The sequence below is a fragment of the Carya illinoinensis genome, chromosome 13 (assembly GCF_018687715.1).
Source record: "Carya illinoinensis cultivar Pawnee chromosome 13, C.illinoinensisPawnee_v1, whole genome shotgun sequence".
Lineage (NCBI taxonomy): Eukaryota > Viridiplantae > Streptophyta > Magnoliopsida > Fagales > Juglandaceae > Carya > Carya illinoinensis.
Window position 1 is genome coordinate 31,448,110 of NC_056764.1, and position 18,988 is coordinate 31,467,097.

Sequence of the window (18,988 nt, forward strand, 5' to 3'; positions counted from 1 at the left end):
ATGGGAGCTGGGGACAGCTTGGACTCTCTTTTGATTTCTAGTGGAAAATGGTAAAATATTTATGGCCATGTGGTCCATATATATAGCAATCTTGTTTTTATATATAGTTAATTAACTCCTACCTGCTGCTTCTCAACTACCGCTTCACACCTTGGCTAACCTAGGCTATGGTTCTAAACCTAATTCCTTAACTCCAGGGCCAAAGCCATGAAGGCCTTTCCTTACAATACATTGCCCCACTTACAGAGGTTTGTTGCCCTCGTCAAAGATCAATACATGCACATCACTTTGGTAACCAATTATATAAATTAAAGTATATTATATACGAAAACACCAGTATTATCTAAAATAGTTATTATGAAAGTTTGTACAAAACAAAAATGTGATCTTAGAGGTTCTTAAAAAAAAAAAAAAAAAGACATCTAAAATAATGCAGGTTTGATTTGCAAGGTTGATACCGACACTGCATCAGCACAGAGCCCGCATCATTACTGCCGTGTTCGTACGGTATCAATATGCATGAAAACAGCTTTTATGATGCCGGAGTACGACTGGGCTGCAAAGGCAAAGGTTGGTTGATCTTAAAGGATAAGTAGTAGTGTGGGATAGACAGCTAAAGAAATTAAGGTGGTACACTGTTCTTGTCACATAAAACCATGGAGGGTGTGAGAGATTTGGAAAGAGATCTAGATGAGATGAGGGAGTATTACAGGCATGGAAATACTAGGGAAGCATCATGGAGGAGGTCACAGCTCAAAGGGTTGCTCACTCTCCTCGAGGAGAAAGAGGGAGATATCTTCAAGGCTCTAATGCATGATTTGGGAAAACATCATGTTGAGGCTTTCAGAGATGAGGTACATGAGATGAAATGTCTTCTTGAAATACACAAGTTTCCAACTTTTCAAGGTTTTATTTCTTACATTTTTAGGATTTAGAATTGTTTTGGGAAAAAAAAAACAAAAAAGGAATGTTCAAAACAAGCTGGTTAGAGAAGAATCACAACCAAAAGGAATTGAAATGATATCTTTACAACGATGTAAATAGTGGTAAAGATTATTGAGTTCATTTTAGAGATACGAGATCATATGCATTTGATCTGATCTTGCTTTTCTTCAATTTCTTGTGTACACTGCCTTCATTTGCAGATAGGAACCCTGACAAAGTCGCTGCATTTTGCATTGGGGTCTTTGAAAAAATGGATGTCCGGCAGAAAGGTAAGCGCATCCATCAGTCTTTACATTACATTGAAGGAGTATGTTTCCATGGCCATGGGAATTAAGATGAAGGAGAACAGTAGAACCAACTTGTATGTGTATTACGTGATCATCACAATGAAACCCAAAAGAATAATTTACTGTGATTCAAGAAGAAAAATTTACTTAAAGTTGTCAAATCCGAACTAGTGGAGATCTTTTACTAACCACCACTGTAATAAGATGTAACAGTGATATTCGTTTGCTGTTACAATATCGTTGACAGGCTAAACTGCCACAAATTGCTTTGCTTACAACTGCAAATATTGTTCCCGAGCCGCTTGGCCTAGTCCTCGTTTTTTCATCTTGGAATTTTCCCTTTGGTGAGTAAATTACTTCCTAGAACAAGAAAAATAATTAAACCCTCCTATCATGACTGCTCCAGTCAGCCACGATAAGAAATTGTCGCCATTATGATACCAAATGTAGGACTGTCGCTGGAACCACTGATTGGGGCAATAGCTGCTGGAAACACAGTGGTTCTGAAGCCCTCGGAGTTGGCTCCTGCATGCGCTTCTTTTCTAGCAAATACTATCCCTGCTTACGTGGACAATAGGGCTATCAAGGTTTTCCAAGGTGGACAAGCCGTTGGGGAACAACTGTTACTGCAGAAATGGGACAAAATCTTCTTTACAGGTAAGACATAGTATGAGCTGATCTCTCATATTTCTTTGATTCATTTTGGTTTTTAAAACAACAAGAATAAAACAGAACTAAATGGCAAAAGTTAATGCCAGGAAGTGCACGCATTGGACGGCTTGTCATGTCTGAGGCTGCTAAGCATCTGACTCCTGTTACTTTGGAGTTGGGTGGAAAATGCCCTGCTGTTGTCGATTCTCTTTCTAGTTCTTGGGACAGAAAGGTAAGTGCAAGTAGCAGGACTAATTTTCATATCCCTATTGTGTCCAATAGTTATTGTATATGCAAATTATACATAACTACAATTTGCTGATCTTTTGTGCTGTTAATCACAAGGCTACGGTAAAGCGAATTCTAGCTGGGAAATTTGGTGCCTGTGCTGGTCAAGCATGCATAGCAATAGATTATGTTCTTGCAGAAAAGGAATTGGCACCAGCTCTGGTACGAAAGTAATAGAAAATACATCTAATGCCCATTTTGGAATTCGAGGTTTCTTAGTTTCCAATGCAGCAATATGTTGAAATGATGATATTCCTCTTCAGGTAGAGTCGATGAAAGTCAAGATCAATGAAATGTTTGGGAAGAACCCAAAAGACTCACACAGTATTGCAAGGATAATAAACAAACAACACTTCTTGAGATTGAAGAATCTTCTGGAGGAACCAAGGGTTAAAGCTTCTATTGTTTTTGGGGGCTCATTGGACGAAGATAGCTTGTAAACAACATAACCTATTCTTTTTTGTCCATGCTCATGCTGGATGTAATTTAAGCTTTTTTCTGTATATATATATATATATATATAGCATCCTCCCGCATAATTGAGGGACTAATTTCCTTCGACAGTGTACTGATTTCAAGTTAATGATTATATATAACTCTATTCTGCAATTTAATAAACTTTGATGCAGGTTCATAGAGCCAACAATATTGGTGAATCCCCCACTCGAAGCAGCTATCATGACAGAAGAAATCTTTGGCCCAATTCTTCCAATAATCACTGTAAGATACACACACACACGTCTCTTTGTTGGTTTTTGTTGCATCACAGCCTAATTACTTTGAACTCTCGTCTTCTCTCTCTAGTCTATAACAGAATCTTAAGGATCAAACAGCTTCTATACATCCTTTCTTCAGCTATGGTTTCTTGTCTCTCCAATTCCAATTCAGAGGCCCTTAGACTAGAGCCTGAATTCTTCCAAAAAAACTACAGTTTCTTTGTTAATTTAGTCAAACACCTGTAGGGAACTATCTGACCTCTGTGTTTTTTTATTTTCGTCACCAGAACACTTACAACACAGCCTGCAGGCCGCTTTCATCCTCAATGAACAAAACAAACGAGCCTACCAAGTTTTCATCATCATCAGTCCAAATTTTAGGAACCAAAATAATAGACACGAGCATATAAAATAGGCAAACAACATTTTATACCTGTCCAAGTGATTTTTTTGACCTACTGTTTTCAAAGGCCCAATTTCAACCCATAGCTTGCCCATTACAATCTAATTTTTGGGCCATCGTTGACCCAATTATCCAGCCCATAGTTTGACCCTTTCTAGGCTATTGTAAAACAGGTGGTCATCGTGTAAAATTACTATTTGTTCTAAAAATTTAAATAGATGAAAATAAGTAAATTTATTATTTTTAAATTTTTGATCCAATATGTGAAATATTTAATTAAGAGTTTTGCTACATACAGTCACTTTCGCGTACTCTTTGTGAACTCCACTAATATAATGGGCCAAAGTAGTTATTTTATATTAAAAAAAAAGTAATGCAACCAATCACATTAATAAAGTGTGCAATGAGTGCACAAAAGTGACTACATACAAAATTTTTGTTAATTAAATGAGGTAACATGTAGGGTTCTACCATGATACTATGAAAAATTACCGCTTGTATTAAAAGCTTAGCCTAATAGGAATATGTAGATTTTATTATTTGTATTATATTCTTAACACAGTCTAATGGTTGTATATTTAAAAAGGGGGGGAAAAAAACTCCCTTCCAGTTTGCAACTTCAAGTTCGATATTTTTTTCACCAAGAGTTTGAGGGGCATAGAGTATATCTTCGTAAATAAGAATCAGGGAATTTGTATATCTTTGCTAATATCATCAAAATATCAGAATTTATTTAGATAATAAAGATGTAGCCTTAGGGACTTTAAAAAATCTTGTCTTCTCTCTCATTATCTTATAATTTTTTTGATCTCTTATATTTATTATGAGCAGGCCAAGTAGTTACAGTACTAGTGAAAGATGAAGTTGCACACTAAAATATTCTTTAATCGGTTTGACAGTTGGAGAAGATTGAAGACAGTATACAATTCCTAAATTCAAGGCCCAAAGCGCTTGCCATATACTGCTTCACCAAAAACAAATCACTAGAGAGAAAGATGATATCTGAAACATCATCTGGAAGCATGGTTTTCAATGATGCAATTGTTCAAGTATGCTATCAATAACTCAACTGCTTTTGCTACTTTTTTTAGCTTTAAAACAGGGAATTCAACAGTCTCAAGATGAGACATCTCTATTGAGTATTGCTCATATATTTTTTTTTACAATCTTGTCTGCTTAAAGCCTTGTGTTGGCTATGTGCAGTATGCTGCTGATACCTTGCCATTTGGAGGAGTTGGGGGAAGTGGGATGGGAAGGTACCACGGGAAGTTCTCATTTGACACATTCAGCCATGAGAAGGCTATCATGAGAAGAAGCTTCCTCTCTGATTTTTGGTTTAGATATCCTCCATGGAACGCTAACAAGTTGCAGCTCCTTGAGAGTGCCTATGAATATGATTATCTTGGGTTGCTCCTCACCATACTGGGCTTGAAGCGATCTAGACGAGAATCTTATACCACTTAAGCATATTTTCACTGCCAAATACATTACTATATTCATCATCCTAAGATGCATGGGAAGAAGAAGAAGAGCATAAACATGTTTGTTTGAGTAGTGGTGTAATCGATTTAATCAATGAAAGTGTGCACATCCATTGCATAAGCTTTTAATGAACATTGTTGTGATGTGTCTTGAATATAGTAAGTTGAATGGATTGTTAGGCTCCAAAATAGTTTGTAAAGCAGTCTGTAAAGAGCTTACAATAAAAAAGAGTAAGATGTGGACTATATTTATTAAGGTATTTAGAATAAAGAGTTTTTTATTCTTTTTGTGATCTAGATGTGGAAGATTATGATCTGTCAAGTCCAATCTAGTCATTTTACTTCCAAAATTCTTATATTTATTTTGTATTCATTTAATAATAATGACACATTATAGTTAAAAAAAGGATAAAGAGAATTTTCAAAAGGACTTAATGCAAATCAATCATACTTTTTTGTCATCAACACAGTTGTATGATTGATGTGGAGAAAGATAAACACAATTGTAAATATTCAAGTGGAGTGTACTTAATGAAATAATTCCAAACAAAAATATTGAATATTATAAAACCAACCTAATGCATCTGCCAAATGCATATAGTTAATGAAATGTTAAGATAAGAGGATTATAAAAAGATCCAAAATGCATTTTAACCACAATAGTTTGCTAAATGTAGAGTGAACTGTTCATCTATGTAATTTTTCTATTCATTTTTCCTCTTTCCTTATTTCATTCTTTGTTTTTAAACCAAGTATGCGAGAAAAAAAAATTAATTATGGGAATATTCTCGTAAGAGTGATGCTACTTTGCCGCCCAGCGGTTACCATTGGGCGTGCATAGGCTAAATGTCACTTTCTATTTTTTTCTTCACATTTTTAAAATATATTTAACTATGTTTAAAAAATAAAAAAATATATCAATACATTAATATTCACTTTCATAATCATTAAGTAAAAAAAATTAAAAATTAAAAAATTAAAATACATGAGTAGTCAAAATGAGAGGGCAAATTCATGGGACACACTAGCATTTTCCTTTTTGTAATATACTAATTTTGTTTTCATTTTTTTTTAATTTTTGATTTAGGTAAATTTTGTTATTTTGATTGTAGATAGACACAGCACAATCATATTAACATATGAGGGGATATTGCAAATATTGAAAGATATGGAGTTCTTACAAATTTATTAGCAGTTAGAAGAAAGTAATATACTTTTTAGTTTTCAATATAAATTAAAAATAAAATTTATATAATATAAAAAAAATAGAAAAATTGATGGTACATTGCAAAATCTATTGAGAAATAAATTTGTAGTTATGCAAATCACACGTATTATTTTTTTTTTAAAAAATAAGTAAATATAAGATCTACATGAAAAAATTAATTTTTAACAATAGACTTTACTCTTTTTGAAAAACAAATGTCCGAATTTTACATGACTTATCTAATGTTGCACTTTAGATATACCATTGGTCTAACAAATACAATCATTAATTCTAATAAGCAAATTGGAATCCTAAAAAGGGAAAAATGAAGCCTATTCTCTTTGCTTCTGCGCAAAGGAGAGTGTTTCCATAGTTGGTGGGATTCGAGTGTTACTGAGTTTTCATCATGAATGATCTGAGTGATGCTTGGAAAAATCTTAATTTGCAGGATGAGGAGTGCAAGGAGATCATTGTTGAAGAGGCAAATGTTTAGGAACTCCATTGTTGTGAAAGAAAGAGTTTGGTGGGGAAGGTTTCTTCTAATAGGTGAGTTAGTTTAGAAGTGATCAGGGCTATGATGGTTAAGGTATGGAGGATCGACACAGCTATTACGTTTAAGAGTATACGTGATGACATGTTTGTTATTACGTTTTCAATAGTGACAGATAAAGACTGTGTTCTTGCTGGTAGATCTCGGTTATTTGATAACCATATCCTAGTGTTGAAGCTTGTTGATGTTAATGTGCAACCTAATTAGATGTCGTTTAAATCAAAGAGGTTTTGGATTCAACTCCACAATCTGTCGATGGCCTGTATGACTCGTCAATTTGGGATGCAAGTAGGGAGTTCGATTGGGTCATTACTTAATTTTGATATCCTGGATGATGGTATTGGTTGGGGTTGGTTTCTGTGGATTATGGTGGACATTGATCTCGACAAGCCAATGACAACAGGTTGAATGATCAAATGGAATGGAAAAAGTATGTGGATCCCCATTCAATATGAGAAGTTGTCGAAGATCTATTTTGCATGTGGACGCATTGTGCATAGCAAAACTGGTTGTGATTCTTAGTCTCTGAATGGGAATCAAGGTGGGGGAGGATAACTTGGTTCTTGGTTAAGGGCAAACATTATTGGTTGTAAGTGAGGCTTTGTTGATCAGGGATCACCATCCAACGACCATGGTGGCAGGAGGAGAGAGGGGTTGGGGGAGGCTGAGAATAGGGTGCAGGTGTCCTGGACTTCTTTGGATAAGTTGGAGGAGGTTGGTGACCAAGGGGTAGAGGTCGTTGAGTCTCCTAATGTTGAGTCTAACAAAGTCCATGCCATTGCGGTTGGAGTGTCATGCCAGTTAGAAGAGCGAAAGACACATGTTGGGGATAAGTGTGGGGGTTCAAAATTAAGTTAGAAAGGGGTTGGGGGCTGGAGTCAGTAGGAGAAGTGCATGATAGCCTGGATAGTGATTTGTGGGCTAGTTTGTCTTAGAGCCCAAGAGTTATTCACCAATATTGGGGCCTAGTGAGGCCCAAAATCAGCCCAAGCTTTCTGAAGACTATTCTAAATCGGGAAAGGGGATAGTTGGGAACAAGGTATTTGCAGAACAGGTTGTGATTGAGTAGTCGATACCAAATGAGGTTACTGTTCGAGGGAAGGTAATAGTGGTGAAAATGGGTAGATGGAAGCGGTGCGCTCAACTACAGGGAGAGCCAGGTCAATGTTCCACCATGAAGTCTAGTAATAAACGATTTGCTTCAATTGGTGGATGAGAAGAGTGATGAGGAGGGCTTGGGAACCTTTGGTCAGTTCAAGATCTTTACCTCTTGGTAAAGAATAAGTCACCCAAAATTCTATTTCTAACGGAAACACTTTTGGTATCTTCTAAAATGGATACCATTCATCGGAGATTGGGTTTTAAGGGGTGTATTTCGGTGGATCCTATGGTTCGAAGTGGTGGAGTGGATTTATTATGGGGAGAAGGTATTGATTTTGAGCTGCACAATTATTCACTGAGACATATTAGTGGATGCTTAAGGGGAATGGGAAGTATGGTAGACGACTTGTGATTGGCTTTTATGGTGATCCAGAAACTAGCAAGAGATATCACTCGTGGGAATTAATTTCTAGACTAAACCCAGGTTCAATGCCATGGTGCTTAATAGGTGACTTTAATGAGATATTATCTCAAGCTGAGAAGGTAGGGGTAGAAATATACCTAAGTTTTAGATGAGGTGCTTTTGAGAAGTTGTGGGTTTGAATGGCTTAGTGGATGTGAGTTGTATAGGAAACCCTTTTACTTGTAATAATTTTCATTCTAATGACAGTTTTAATAAGTTAAGGTTAGATAGGATCTTGTGAATGCTTTTTGGCAAGAGGAAGGCAATAAGGTGTTAGTTAAGGGACTAGTGGCTAGAAGTTCAGACCATAAACCTCTTTTCATTTCCTTTTTGAAAAGAGGTAGATGACTGAATAATAGTCTCAGGGGCTTTAAATTTGAAGCTGGTTGGGTTCATGATGCTGCTTGTAAAAGAGTAATAGAGAAGATGTGGAATGATAATGAAGAGGCCATATTATGGAGAGGGTTCAAGGGGGTCTTAGGAGATATAGTAAACACTTGTCTGTTTGGAGTAGGAACAGATAATCAGGAAGGGAGAAAAAAATTTCTGAGCTCACTAAACAACTTAGCAGGTTAGAAGATGATGGGAGGGGGGACCATAGCTAAAAAATGAGAGCTCTACATGATGAAGTAAATCTGTTACTTGACCAAGAGAACCTGAAATAAGGGCAGAGGGCTAAACAAAATTGGTAGAAAATCAAGAGATTATAATACTAGGTTTTTCCATAGCTGTATAAGCCAGAAGAAGAGGAAAAGTCAGATTTATGTTGTTAAAGATGGGTCTTCTACAATTTGGTCTGGACAGATAGGAGTGCAACAAGCTTTTGTGGAGCATTTCAAAGGGATTTTTCAATTGACAAATCCAACTAATTATGATCTTGAGGAGGGGTTGAAGAACATGGAGAAGAGGGTTAGTGTTTGAGGTTTTGAACCATGCTTTTTCCAGGATAGTTGATAGGTGGTGGGCAATTTAGTGTTTGAGGCAGTGTTTGGGTTCTTAAATGGGGGGCACTTTTGCAGAGGGGATCAATACGACTAATATAGTTTTGATCCCTAAAATTGAAAATCCAGAGAATGTGATTGATTTAAGGCCTTTTAGTCTTTGCAACGTGGTGTACAAAATTATTGCAAAGGTGCTTGCAAATAGACTGCAAAAGGTGCTGCCTGAGATAATTTTTTTGAACCAAAGTGCTTTTATTCCTGGTAGATTGATTTGAGACAATATTATGATAACTTATGAAGCTCTTCATACGATGAAACATAGACTAAAAGAAAAAGGGGTACGGTGGCTATAAAACTATATATGTCTAAGGCATAGATAGAGTAGAATGGGCATATTTGAAATTAGTTATGGAGTAAATGGGTTTCAGTAATAAGTGGATTCAGTTAATCATGTCCTATGTAACTACTGTTACATACTCAGTTTTGGTTAATGGAAGAAATAGTGAAGAATTTGTACCAACTAGAGGCTTGAGGTAAGGGATCCCCTACCCGTTATCTATTTTTATTATGTGCTGAGGGACTCACTTCTCTACTTCAATAGGCTGAGATTAGAGGGGCTGTTGCGGGAGTGGAAGTGAGCAGGGGGCACTAGTATAAGCCATTTAATGTTTGCTAATGATACCGTAATTTTCTGTAAAGGCTGACTTAAGTCAGTGGCAAGTTCTACAAGGGATCTTACTAGTGTATGAAAAGGCCTCTGGTTAACAACTGAATATGAACAAGACTTCCTCATTTTTTAGTACAAATACTAATAAGTCAGTAAAGGAAGAACTGGTTAGAGTGATTGAAGCAAGAGAGTTTGGTGTAGCTAAGAAATATTTAGGTCTACCTGCTATGGTTGGAAGGACTAAGTGTAAAACTTTCAAAAGTCTTAAGGATATAATCAACAATAGAAACAAATGTTGGCATAATAAATTTCTTACTCAAGCAAGTAAGGAATTCCTTATAAAATCAATGCTACAGGCTATTCCGTCTTATTCAATGTCAGTGTTTAAACTGCCTAATAAACTGTGTAATGAGATCTCATAATTGTTAGCTGGCTTTTGGTGGGGACATTTGGATAACAATAAGAAATTACACTAAAAAAAATGGAGTGATGTGGGTCTCCCTAAGGGGTTAGAAGGGATGGGTTTTAGGGATATGGGTAACTTTAATTAAGCTATATTGGCTAATCGGTTTTGGTGGCTTTTGATTAATCCCTGTAATCTAGTTGCAAGAGTTATGTCTGAAAAGTATTTTAAGGAAGGTGACATCTTGAGAGCTTATAAGGGAGTAGGTTCTTCTTTAATTTTGAAGAGCATATGGGGAGGAAGAGATTTGGTAAGGGTAGGTTTAAGGTGGAGAGTAGGGAATGGGGATAAGATAATGGTGTTGGGGGAGGGGGGGGAGGGGGGGTGGGGTTAAATGGATCCTAAATCCCATAACTTATACCATTCAATCTCCTATTATTGTATTGCATTAGGATGCTAAAGTGAATGCCTTGATTGATGAGAAAGGGCAGTGGAAGCATGAGATCATTGACAGGGTGTTCAAGTCTGATGAGACAGAGGTATTAAGGGCCTGACAGTGAGCAGAAGACAATCTAAAGACAAACTTATATGGGGGCATTCCAGAGATAGAAAGTTCTCAGTTAAGTTAGCTTATTTCCTACTTTATGATTAACAAAGGACAAAAGCTAGTGGTGGTTCAAGTAAATATGGTAATTTTGGGATGTGGAAGTAGCATTGGGCCTTAGTAGTTCCAAATGTGGTGAAAGTCCTCATATGTAAAGCAGTAGGGGAAGCTCTACCTACTAAAGGGAATCTATTAAAAAGGAAGATCACTAAGAATGGGCTATGTCCAGTATGTCAGCAGAAGATTGAGACAAGCCATCATGTGCTATGGAGTTGTGTGGTAGCTTGAGATATATGGGCAGACATATTGAGTCATCTACAGAAAGCTAAATGCATGAGAGGTGACTTTTGCTTGTTATGGGAAACACTATTACAGCAAAATACTAAAGATGAACTTGAAGTGATTGCAAGTGCATTTAGAAGGATCTGATTACGTAAGAACAAGATGGTCTTCCAAGGTATTTGTGATAGCCCTAGTAAGGTATGGTATGGGGCAAGAATGGAGGTAGAAAACTTCCAAAAGGCCCAGGAAACCATAAGGGTGCAACCTGAGGGACAGTGACAAATTAAATAGTTTGAAATGGTCTCCTTAGTTGAGAATTGGTTAAATTTGAATTGGGATGCAGCTTTAGATGTGGAAAAACACTTGATAGGTGGGGGGATTGTAATTAGGACCAAGGTTGGGGATCTAATAGCCTATGCAGGTTGGTCCAGGAAATATGTAGCTCATCCTATGCTGGCTGAACTTTTAGTCTTAGAGTAAGTATGAATAGTGAGATGAGAATTTTTTGTTTTAGATGAAAGTTTAAAATATTATTTTTTAATATTATTATTGTTTTGAAAATTGAAAAAATTGAATTGAGATTTGAAAAAATTGAATTATTTATTATATTTTGTGTGAAAATTTGAAAATGTTGTAATAATGAGATGAGAATTTTGTGTCTCATCCCACTTGCCAAATTTGTCCTTAGAACGAGCTATAGAACTAGTTAGTGAGTTGGGGCTTCATCAGATTGTCTTTGAACGGAATGCACTTAATGTGGCTAAAGAAGTAAAGAGCAATGATGTTAGTTGGGCGTGGTATGGCAAGAAGATTGAAATTTTGAATAAGTTTTTTGTCTTCATGATAACTAGACAGATTCGATTTATCCCAAGGAGTGGAAATCAAGCTGCACATATGATGGCCAAATCAACGATTAGAAGGCTATCACGAGAAAAAGCTTCCTCTATGATTTTTTGTTTAGATATCCTCCATGGAACACTAACAAGTTGCAGCTCCTTGAGAGCGCCTATAAATATGATTATCTTGGGTTGCTCCTCACCATACTGGGCTTGAAGCGATCTAGACGAGGATCTTATACCACCTAAGCATATTTTCACTGCCAAATACATTACTATATTCATCATCCTAAGATGCTGGGGAAGAAGAAGAAGAAGAAGAGCATAAACATGTTTGTTTGAGTATTGGTGTAATCGATTTAATCAACCAAAGTGTGCACATCCATTGCATTTTTGAATTGAGCTGAAAGAAGCTATGAAATTATATCTTTGTGGATATGTTTAGTACCCTCTGTGATCAGGCAGAAGCATTTTGTGAGGGTTGTTGTAATGTGTCTTGAATATAGTAAGTTGAATAGATTGTAAGGCTCCAAAACAGTTTGTAAAACAGTTTGTAAAGAGCTTTTGTTTGTTTGTTTGTTTGTTTGTTTTTTTGAGCAAGTTTTACATTGATATTAAACCAAAGTATGAAATACAAAGTTACGAGTATTTAATTATACAGATAGGAAAGGTGGGTCTTTCCCACTATGAAAATTCAGCAAAGAATGAAATATTTGGATTAAATGGATGTTACCAAAGGCTTGCGTCGCCGCTACCCATTGCCCTAGATTGTGCATGCATCAATTTTGTAATTGATGGATTTTTCTCAACTTCAATTCTTTAAAGGATTGTAGAAGGTGTTTGATGTCATTGATGATGGGGCACATGGTCCAATTCAGAACGGGAGAGAGGTTTGAGATTGTTTGGAGTCCCCTTCTAGAATTATTTTTTTTTCTAGATCCTCTCTTTTTGCTTCTTCAATGGCCATCGATGCTACGTTTGCTTCTCCAAGATTTGGGTTCACACTGTTGATGAGGTCTGTTTTTGCAAAAGTGATTTCTCCTGTGTCTTTCCAACATAAGGTTGCTAGTATGCTACCCTGTTTTCTGACTGCAATATCAAACATGATAAGATGGTAACCCCCTAGGTGTCTTTCTTCATTCATTTCAACCTATTTGTTTTTTATGGCCCATGCATTTGAGTGATGTTGAAAGATTTTTTGAGTCGACTCAACAAAAAGAGAGGGAGATGGAATGATCTGATTATGCTCCATTTTATTTCTAAGAAACCAAAGATTATCCATAGCAATTGTTGTAAAAATTTGAAAGGATTGATGCTCATCCTCAGGTATGTTGAGAATCTCAGAAGGGTTGAGAATGTTTTTGATCTAATTTGAGAATGGTTGCCTTGCAAAAAAGGTGGTATCAATTGGCCATTTTGAGTTTTTCCACACTATTCTAGAATAAATACAGTTGAGGAAGAGGTGGAAGAGTCTTTTGGTTCAATTTTACATAAGGGGTAGCCAAGTTGGTCATCATCTAGATGAATGACATTATTGATCAAAGTTTTAGTAGGAAGAAAGTTATGGCTTGTTTTCTAGAGGAATAATTTCATCCTATCTTGTAGTTTTAGTTTCCATAAACACTTCCAATTTATGGGATGATTGTTGGGATTTAAGGTGTTGTTTTTTATAACAAGAGCTGCATAGGCGGATTTAACTGAAAATTTTCTAGAAGAATGTTGGAACCATTTAATCTTATCTTAGATATTGTGGAAATTATGATTGATCGAAGGAATTTTTTGTATTTCCCTTGAGGAAGTTTTTGAGAAAATAGTGTTGAGGAGAAGTGTATTCCAATACCTTGGTTCCTCTAGAGTAAGCTCAGAGACTGTCATGTTTTGGTCTAGAACAGTGTCATTGGGGTTAGGCAGAGGTATGGAATAAGAGCTTGTAGGTATCTAGGGATCAGTCCATACCTTAGTTGAAGTCCTGTTATTGATTTGAAAGCATATACTAGAACTTAGAAAGTCTCTTTATTTGAGAAGACTTTTCCAGAACCAAGAGTCAGAGGACTTGGGAAGAACTTTCTAGAAAGTTTTTTACTGCAGGTATTTTTTAGAGATGACATCCTTCCAAAGGCTAGTTTTCCCAATAAGGAGAAACCAAGCATATTTAGTGACAAGAGCAGAGTTGAAAGATGCCATACGTTTGAGGCCAAGACCTCCCATAGACTTTGGTAAACAGATAGTCTTTCATGATTTGAGAGTAAATTTCTTTCTTCCATTATCCTCAAAAACCTACCAAAATCTGCGAAAGAGGGAGTCCATGTTTTTTGCCATAGCTTTGGAGATGAGTGTTGAGGATATGACATATGAAGGGATTGTACTAACAACCACTCTTATCAGGACAGTTTTTGCAGCTTGAGAAAGAACTTTTGTTTTTCAACCTTGAAGTTTGTTTTGGATTTTTTTCATTATTTCAGCGAGAAATTTTTTTCTTTTCAACACCATCTGTGAGAGGTAAACCCAAATATTTGGAGTTAGGAGGGGAAACTCTAAAATTAAAGTAGTTTTTGACATCCATAATAGAAGCAGGAGTGGTGTTCCTATTGAAATGAAGAGAGGATTTTTGCTCATTGATATATTGACCCGACCAAGAGTTGTAAACATCAAGGCAATCAAAGAGATTTTGGGCATTTGAATTCAGCAGTCGAACCAAAGAGGAACAAGTTATCCGCAAAGAGTAAGTGAGAAATAGAGGGGCCCTTCTTGAAAGTTTAATGCCTCTTATGTAGTTTAATTCTTCTTTTTTGGTGATGAGTCTAGAAAGAACTTATGTGCATAGGATGAAAAGGAAAAAGGATAAGGGATCACCTTGCCTGAGGGCTGAGACCCCTTGTAGGTTGGAAGTATCCATGAGGGGTGCCATTGACAATGTTTGAGTAGGATACAATTGAAATACACTCTTTGCTCCAATTGATCCATTGATGTTTGAACCCTACTTGGTGAAGAACAGAAAGAGCATGGTTCAAACAGAAAGGAGAAAGGACTATTCCATGGAGTCAAAGGCCTTTGCCATATCAATTTTGATGGCCAGTTGGCCTATTCTGCCCCCCCCCCCCCCCTCTTTTTTTTTTTCCTTTTTGTGGAAAATTTCTTGAGTCAAGAAGGTGTTATCTTGGATGAGCCGACTAAGCATGAAAGCACATTGACAAGGGGAGATGATGCTGGGAAGGATGGCTTTGAGGCTATTAGCAAGAATTTTTGCTATAATTTATAACAAACATTAGACAAGCTGATAGGTCGAAATTGATTAACATCATTAAGGTTATCCACTTTTGAAATTAGGACCAGGTTAGTATGATTGAACTCCTTGATAAGTTTGCCATGGATAAAACAAACTCTTTACAGCTGCAATCATGTCTATTTTAATGACTTCCCAAAACGTTTTATAAAAGAGACCCATAAAGCCATCAGAACCATAAGCTTTTGTTAGGGAGAGTTTTTTTTCACAATGAGAGTGATTTCTTCATCTTTTGGAATTTTGTACAGGAAGTCATTGTCCAAATCCGTTATCTTATTAGGAAACAAATTCTCCATTTCCTTAGGAGGGACAGGATAAGAAGTAGAGAAAATGTTTTAGAAGTGATTTTGGATCTTAGAGATGATGGGGTGTTGATCTACCGTCCATTTATTTCTATTTATTTTGAGACTCTCAATTTTGTTTATTCTTCGTCTAATAGAAGTAGAAGCATGAAAGAATTTAGTGTTAAGATCAGAGGATTTGAGCTAGGTTACCCTGAGTTTTTGCCTCCAAAGAATTTCCTCTCTTAGGAGCAACTCATTAATGTTTTCTTGCAAATAAAATTCCAGGGTGTTGGAGGAAGAATGAGAGTCTTGATCTTGGAGAGAGGATAGGACAGAAGCCAAGGATTTGAATTGAGTTTGGATGTGCCCGAAACAATTTTATTCCATTCTCGAAGATCTTTTTTTGTAGTTTTGAGTTTTTTTTTTTTGAGAGAATGAAAGATGGAGTTCCTATGAAATGGGAATTCCAGACAATGTTTTGAATATCGTACTGGTCAAGACATTGGAACAAAATATTTCGGTACCAGTACGTTTCATGTACCGTTTCGGGATAGTCGATATATAAATAAATTATATATATAAATATATATATATATTAATTATATTACAAAATAATAGTCTATATATGAATAAATTATACATAAATACATATATATTTATAAATTATAAATAATAGGGTCTGAATTGGGGATAAAAAAAATGAGCTTGTAGTTTAAAAAAATGAAAAAAAAAAAAAAGTAAAGGCCGAAATACCGGCCGGTACGGGCCGAAATATCGGCTGGTATAGCCGGTATTTGGATCGATACAAAACAGGTAAAATTTCTGTACTGGACCAATGACCAGTATGGCATGTACCGGCCGAAATGGTACGAAATTTAAAACATTGATTCCAGACCTCTTTGATGGTTTTAAAAATGGAAGGGTTTCGAATCCCGAATTCTTTGAATTTGAAAAACTTAGGAGAGCTTATCTTATTTGAAGTTTCTAAGAGAATTGGGGTATGATTTGACGAGACACTAGTGAGGGTGGTAAGAGAAGCTTGAGGAAAGAGTTCAGCCATGGAAGGTTAGTTATAGCTCCATTGAGTTGCTCTTTGATGAGATGATGGTCGAACCTGTTATTGGTCCAACTTTGGACTAGTGAAACCTAAGTCAACAAAGCCAAACATATCCATGAATAATTTGAGCCCTTTTGGATTGGAAGATTGAGCTATTGGTTTGCCCCCTGTTTTTTTAGATTGAGTGAGGATGGAGTTAAAATCAGTTTGAAAAAACAGGGGGCAAACTAATTGTCCAATCTTCCCAAAAAAGAATCAGCGATGTTGGTAAGCAGATCCCTAAATTGTTGCTTTTTTCTATAAGGTGTAGGGCAGTATGCCAAATTGAGAAGCCACGACATATGGCTGGGATCCGAGTACACCAACAGAGAAAATACAAACTAGTCATATTTGCAGTCTCCATGTCAACCCTAGGCCGATACAAAAGCTAAAGGCGCCCCATTTTCTTAAAGAAGGGGCGTGCACAAAATAAGCAAATCTCAACATATAAACAATACCAGCAGTGTCATTAGTAGAAAGTAGGCTTTCAGAAAGGAAAATAACCTCAGGGTTATGGATCATAATATTTTCCCTAAAAGATATGATAGCGCAAGGTCGAGCAATATCTCGACAGTTCCATGCTAGAAGTCTCATGTAGCTTTCAGTGGTAGTGAGGACCCTGCCACCTCAGCCATTGGACTCATGGGGAAGATATTCATAGTTTGAGACTGGACTTTGTTACCCGAAGCCTTTGATTCTTGGTGCTAGTAGAGAGCATATATGATTATGGTGGGGTCAATCTTCAAGATTTTCCTTTGGACTCTCTTCTTTTTTGGCTACTGTGAGGTCTTGTTTTTTTACAGGAGAGTTTGTTGTGCTAGCAATCATAACCCTAGCCTCATGAACTCCATAGCCTTATTCTCGGCAGTTATCTGCTTCCACTTGAATTGTGGTAATGAGATGACATTTTTTGTGGGGTAGGGAATGGTTGCTCTTCTCATTAGACATGTTTTTCCTCTTCTTCATCGTCTCGTTTGGAAGGTTGAATGTGGGATTGGTGATGGTGAGAGATGAGGTCAAAGATGAGTCTATTGGAGGGGTTTGATGGATTTGAGTGAGGATTTGGGTTGAGCTAATCTGGAAGGTATTAAAGGCTATGTAAGCCTTCCCCAAAGGGCTGACCAAGAATGAAACACTATGGTTGGGCTAATGAAATTCTGTTGGCCCATTCTTTTCTTTGAGTTGGGAGAGAAATTGTTTGAGAAATGAGGATTTGGGCTTGGGCTCTTCTTCTGGGGGGGGGGGGGGGGGGGGGCAAATGGCTCTATTGGATTAGCCAGAATTGAGAACTTTGAATTTGTTGTGTGTTGGCCCAGAGGAGACCTAAACTTCAGCATTTCATAAGGTTGGTTTGTTTCTTTTGATCCTGAGAGCAACGTTTGGAGGGAAGAAAAATCATTTGGTGTTAGAATTGTTGGGAAAAGAGAGACCTTATTATGTATGGTGACCGTTTTGCTGTTCTCCATAAATGGAAAGGTCATTCTTGTCTAAATGCTTCGATCATTGCTATGTGGAGATTGACTCAGTTTGCATGGAGCAAATCTCACAGCTTCCAGAGGTTGACTTTCATTGATATGAATAGTGACATTTGTAGGTTTGCCCTATTGTTGCTGGATATTACACCGAAAAGCTTTTTGATGCAGAATTCCTTTTTGTGGCCTTCGTTGGTATTGATGTTGATAGCTTTCCCTTTACCAAGATGTTCTACCTGGGTTTTCTTCCCAGGGGACTCACTGGTTTTTGGACGAGTTAGGGTATATGGATGTGATGGTTCTCTTATGCGCACTGGAGGGAGGGATGGAGGAATTTTTTTCATTTGTTCGAATTATGGGACTACCTGGGGGACTAATAGTGGTTGTTCTCTTAGAGGTTCTTTGGGTCTCATTAGTTTGCGAGGTTCTTGAGTGTTGGCTCTCATCTTGTGACCAAATAAAGGTTCCTCAGCAAAGCTAATATAGATGGGACATGCTTGATGAAGGTCGCCCAGTCTCCTATATCCATAACAAAATTTAGATAATCGCTCATATTTGAAGTTAACCTTAGCTGGACTCTTGTTGAACCTGGGTAGTATGAACACTTCGAAGAGGGGCTTGTCCGTGTTGATCTCCACCCTAATTCTAAGAAATTGTTTTAAACAGGTTTTGGGGAGGTATGCTTGGTCGACTTCCATTAAATGACCCAGGATTCTGTCTATTTTTTTGCGTTTTCTGTCGTCATCATTTCAAGGGGTAATCCATAGATATGGATCCAAAATGCAGAGTGTGACAGGTCTATTTCTTGGAGATTGAGGCTTAGAGGCCATTCTTTGAGCATCACGTGATACCTTTTAAAATTCCAAGGTAATTGGTTAAAGGCTATTTTTTCAAGTGGGGACAGGAAAGTGAAAAGATAGGTATTGGTTCCAAGTTCCTCAATAGTGAGACCAGACACAAAGCTCCAAAACACACATATAGTAGAGTGAAAAATATGTTTGTTGAGAGTTTTAGATGAGACCAATTTA

General features: G+C 36.9%; 1 protein-coding gene across 1 annotated transcript; it reads left to right on the forward strand.

Moving 5' to 3' along the window:
• The first annotated feature begins 396 nt into the window (after window positions 1-396).
• On the forward strand, window positions 397-5,068 carry LOC122291245 (aldehyde dehydrogenase family 3 member F1-like). Its single transcript, XM_043098898.1, has 10 exons — window positions 397-854; window positions 1,146-1,214; window positions 1,480-1,576; window positions 1,683-1,889; window positions 1,991-2,115; window positions 2,229-2,333; window positions 2,435-2,607; window positions 2,801-2,891; window positions 4,190-4,339; window positions 4,494-5,068. Exons 1-10 carry the CDS (start codon window positions 657-659, stop codon window positions 4,752-4,754), a joined length of 1,476 nt encoding a protein of 491 aa, XP_042954832.1. The 5' UTR covers window positions 397-656; the 3' UTR covers window positions 4,755-5,068.
• Window positions 5,069-18,988: the final 13,920 nt, after the last annotated feature.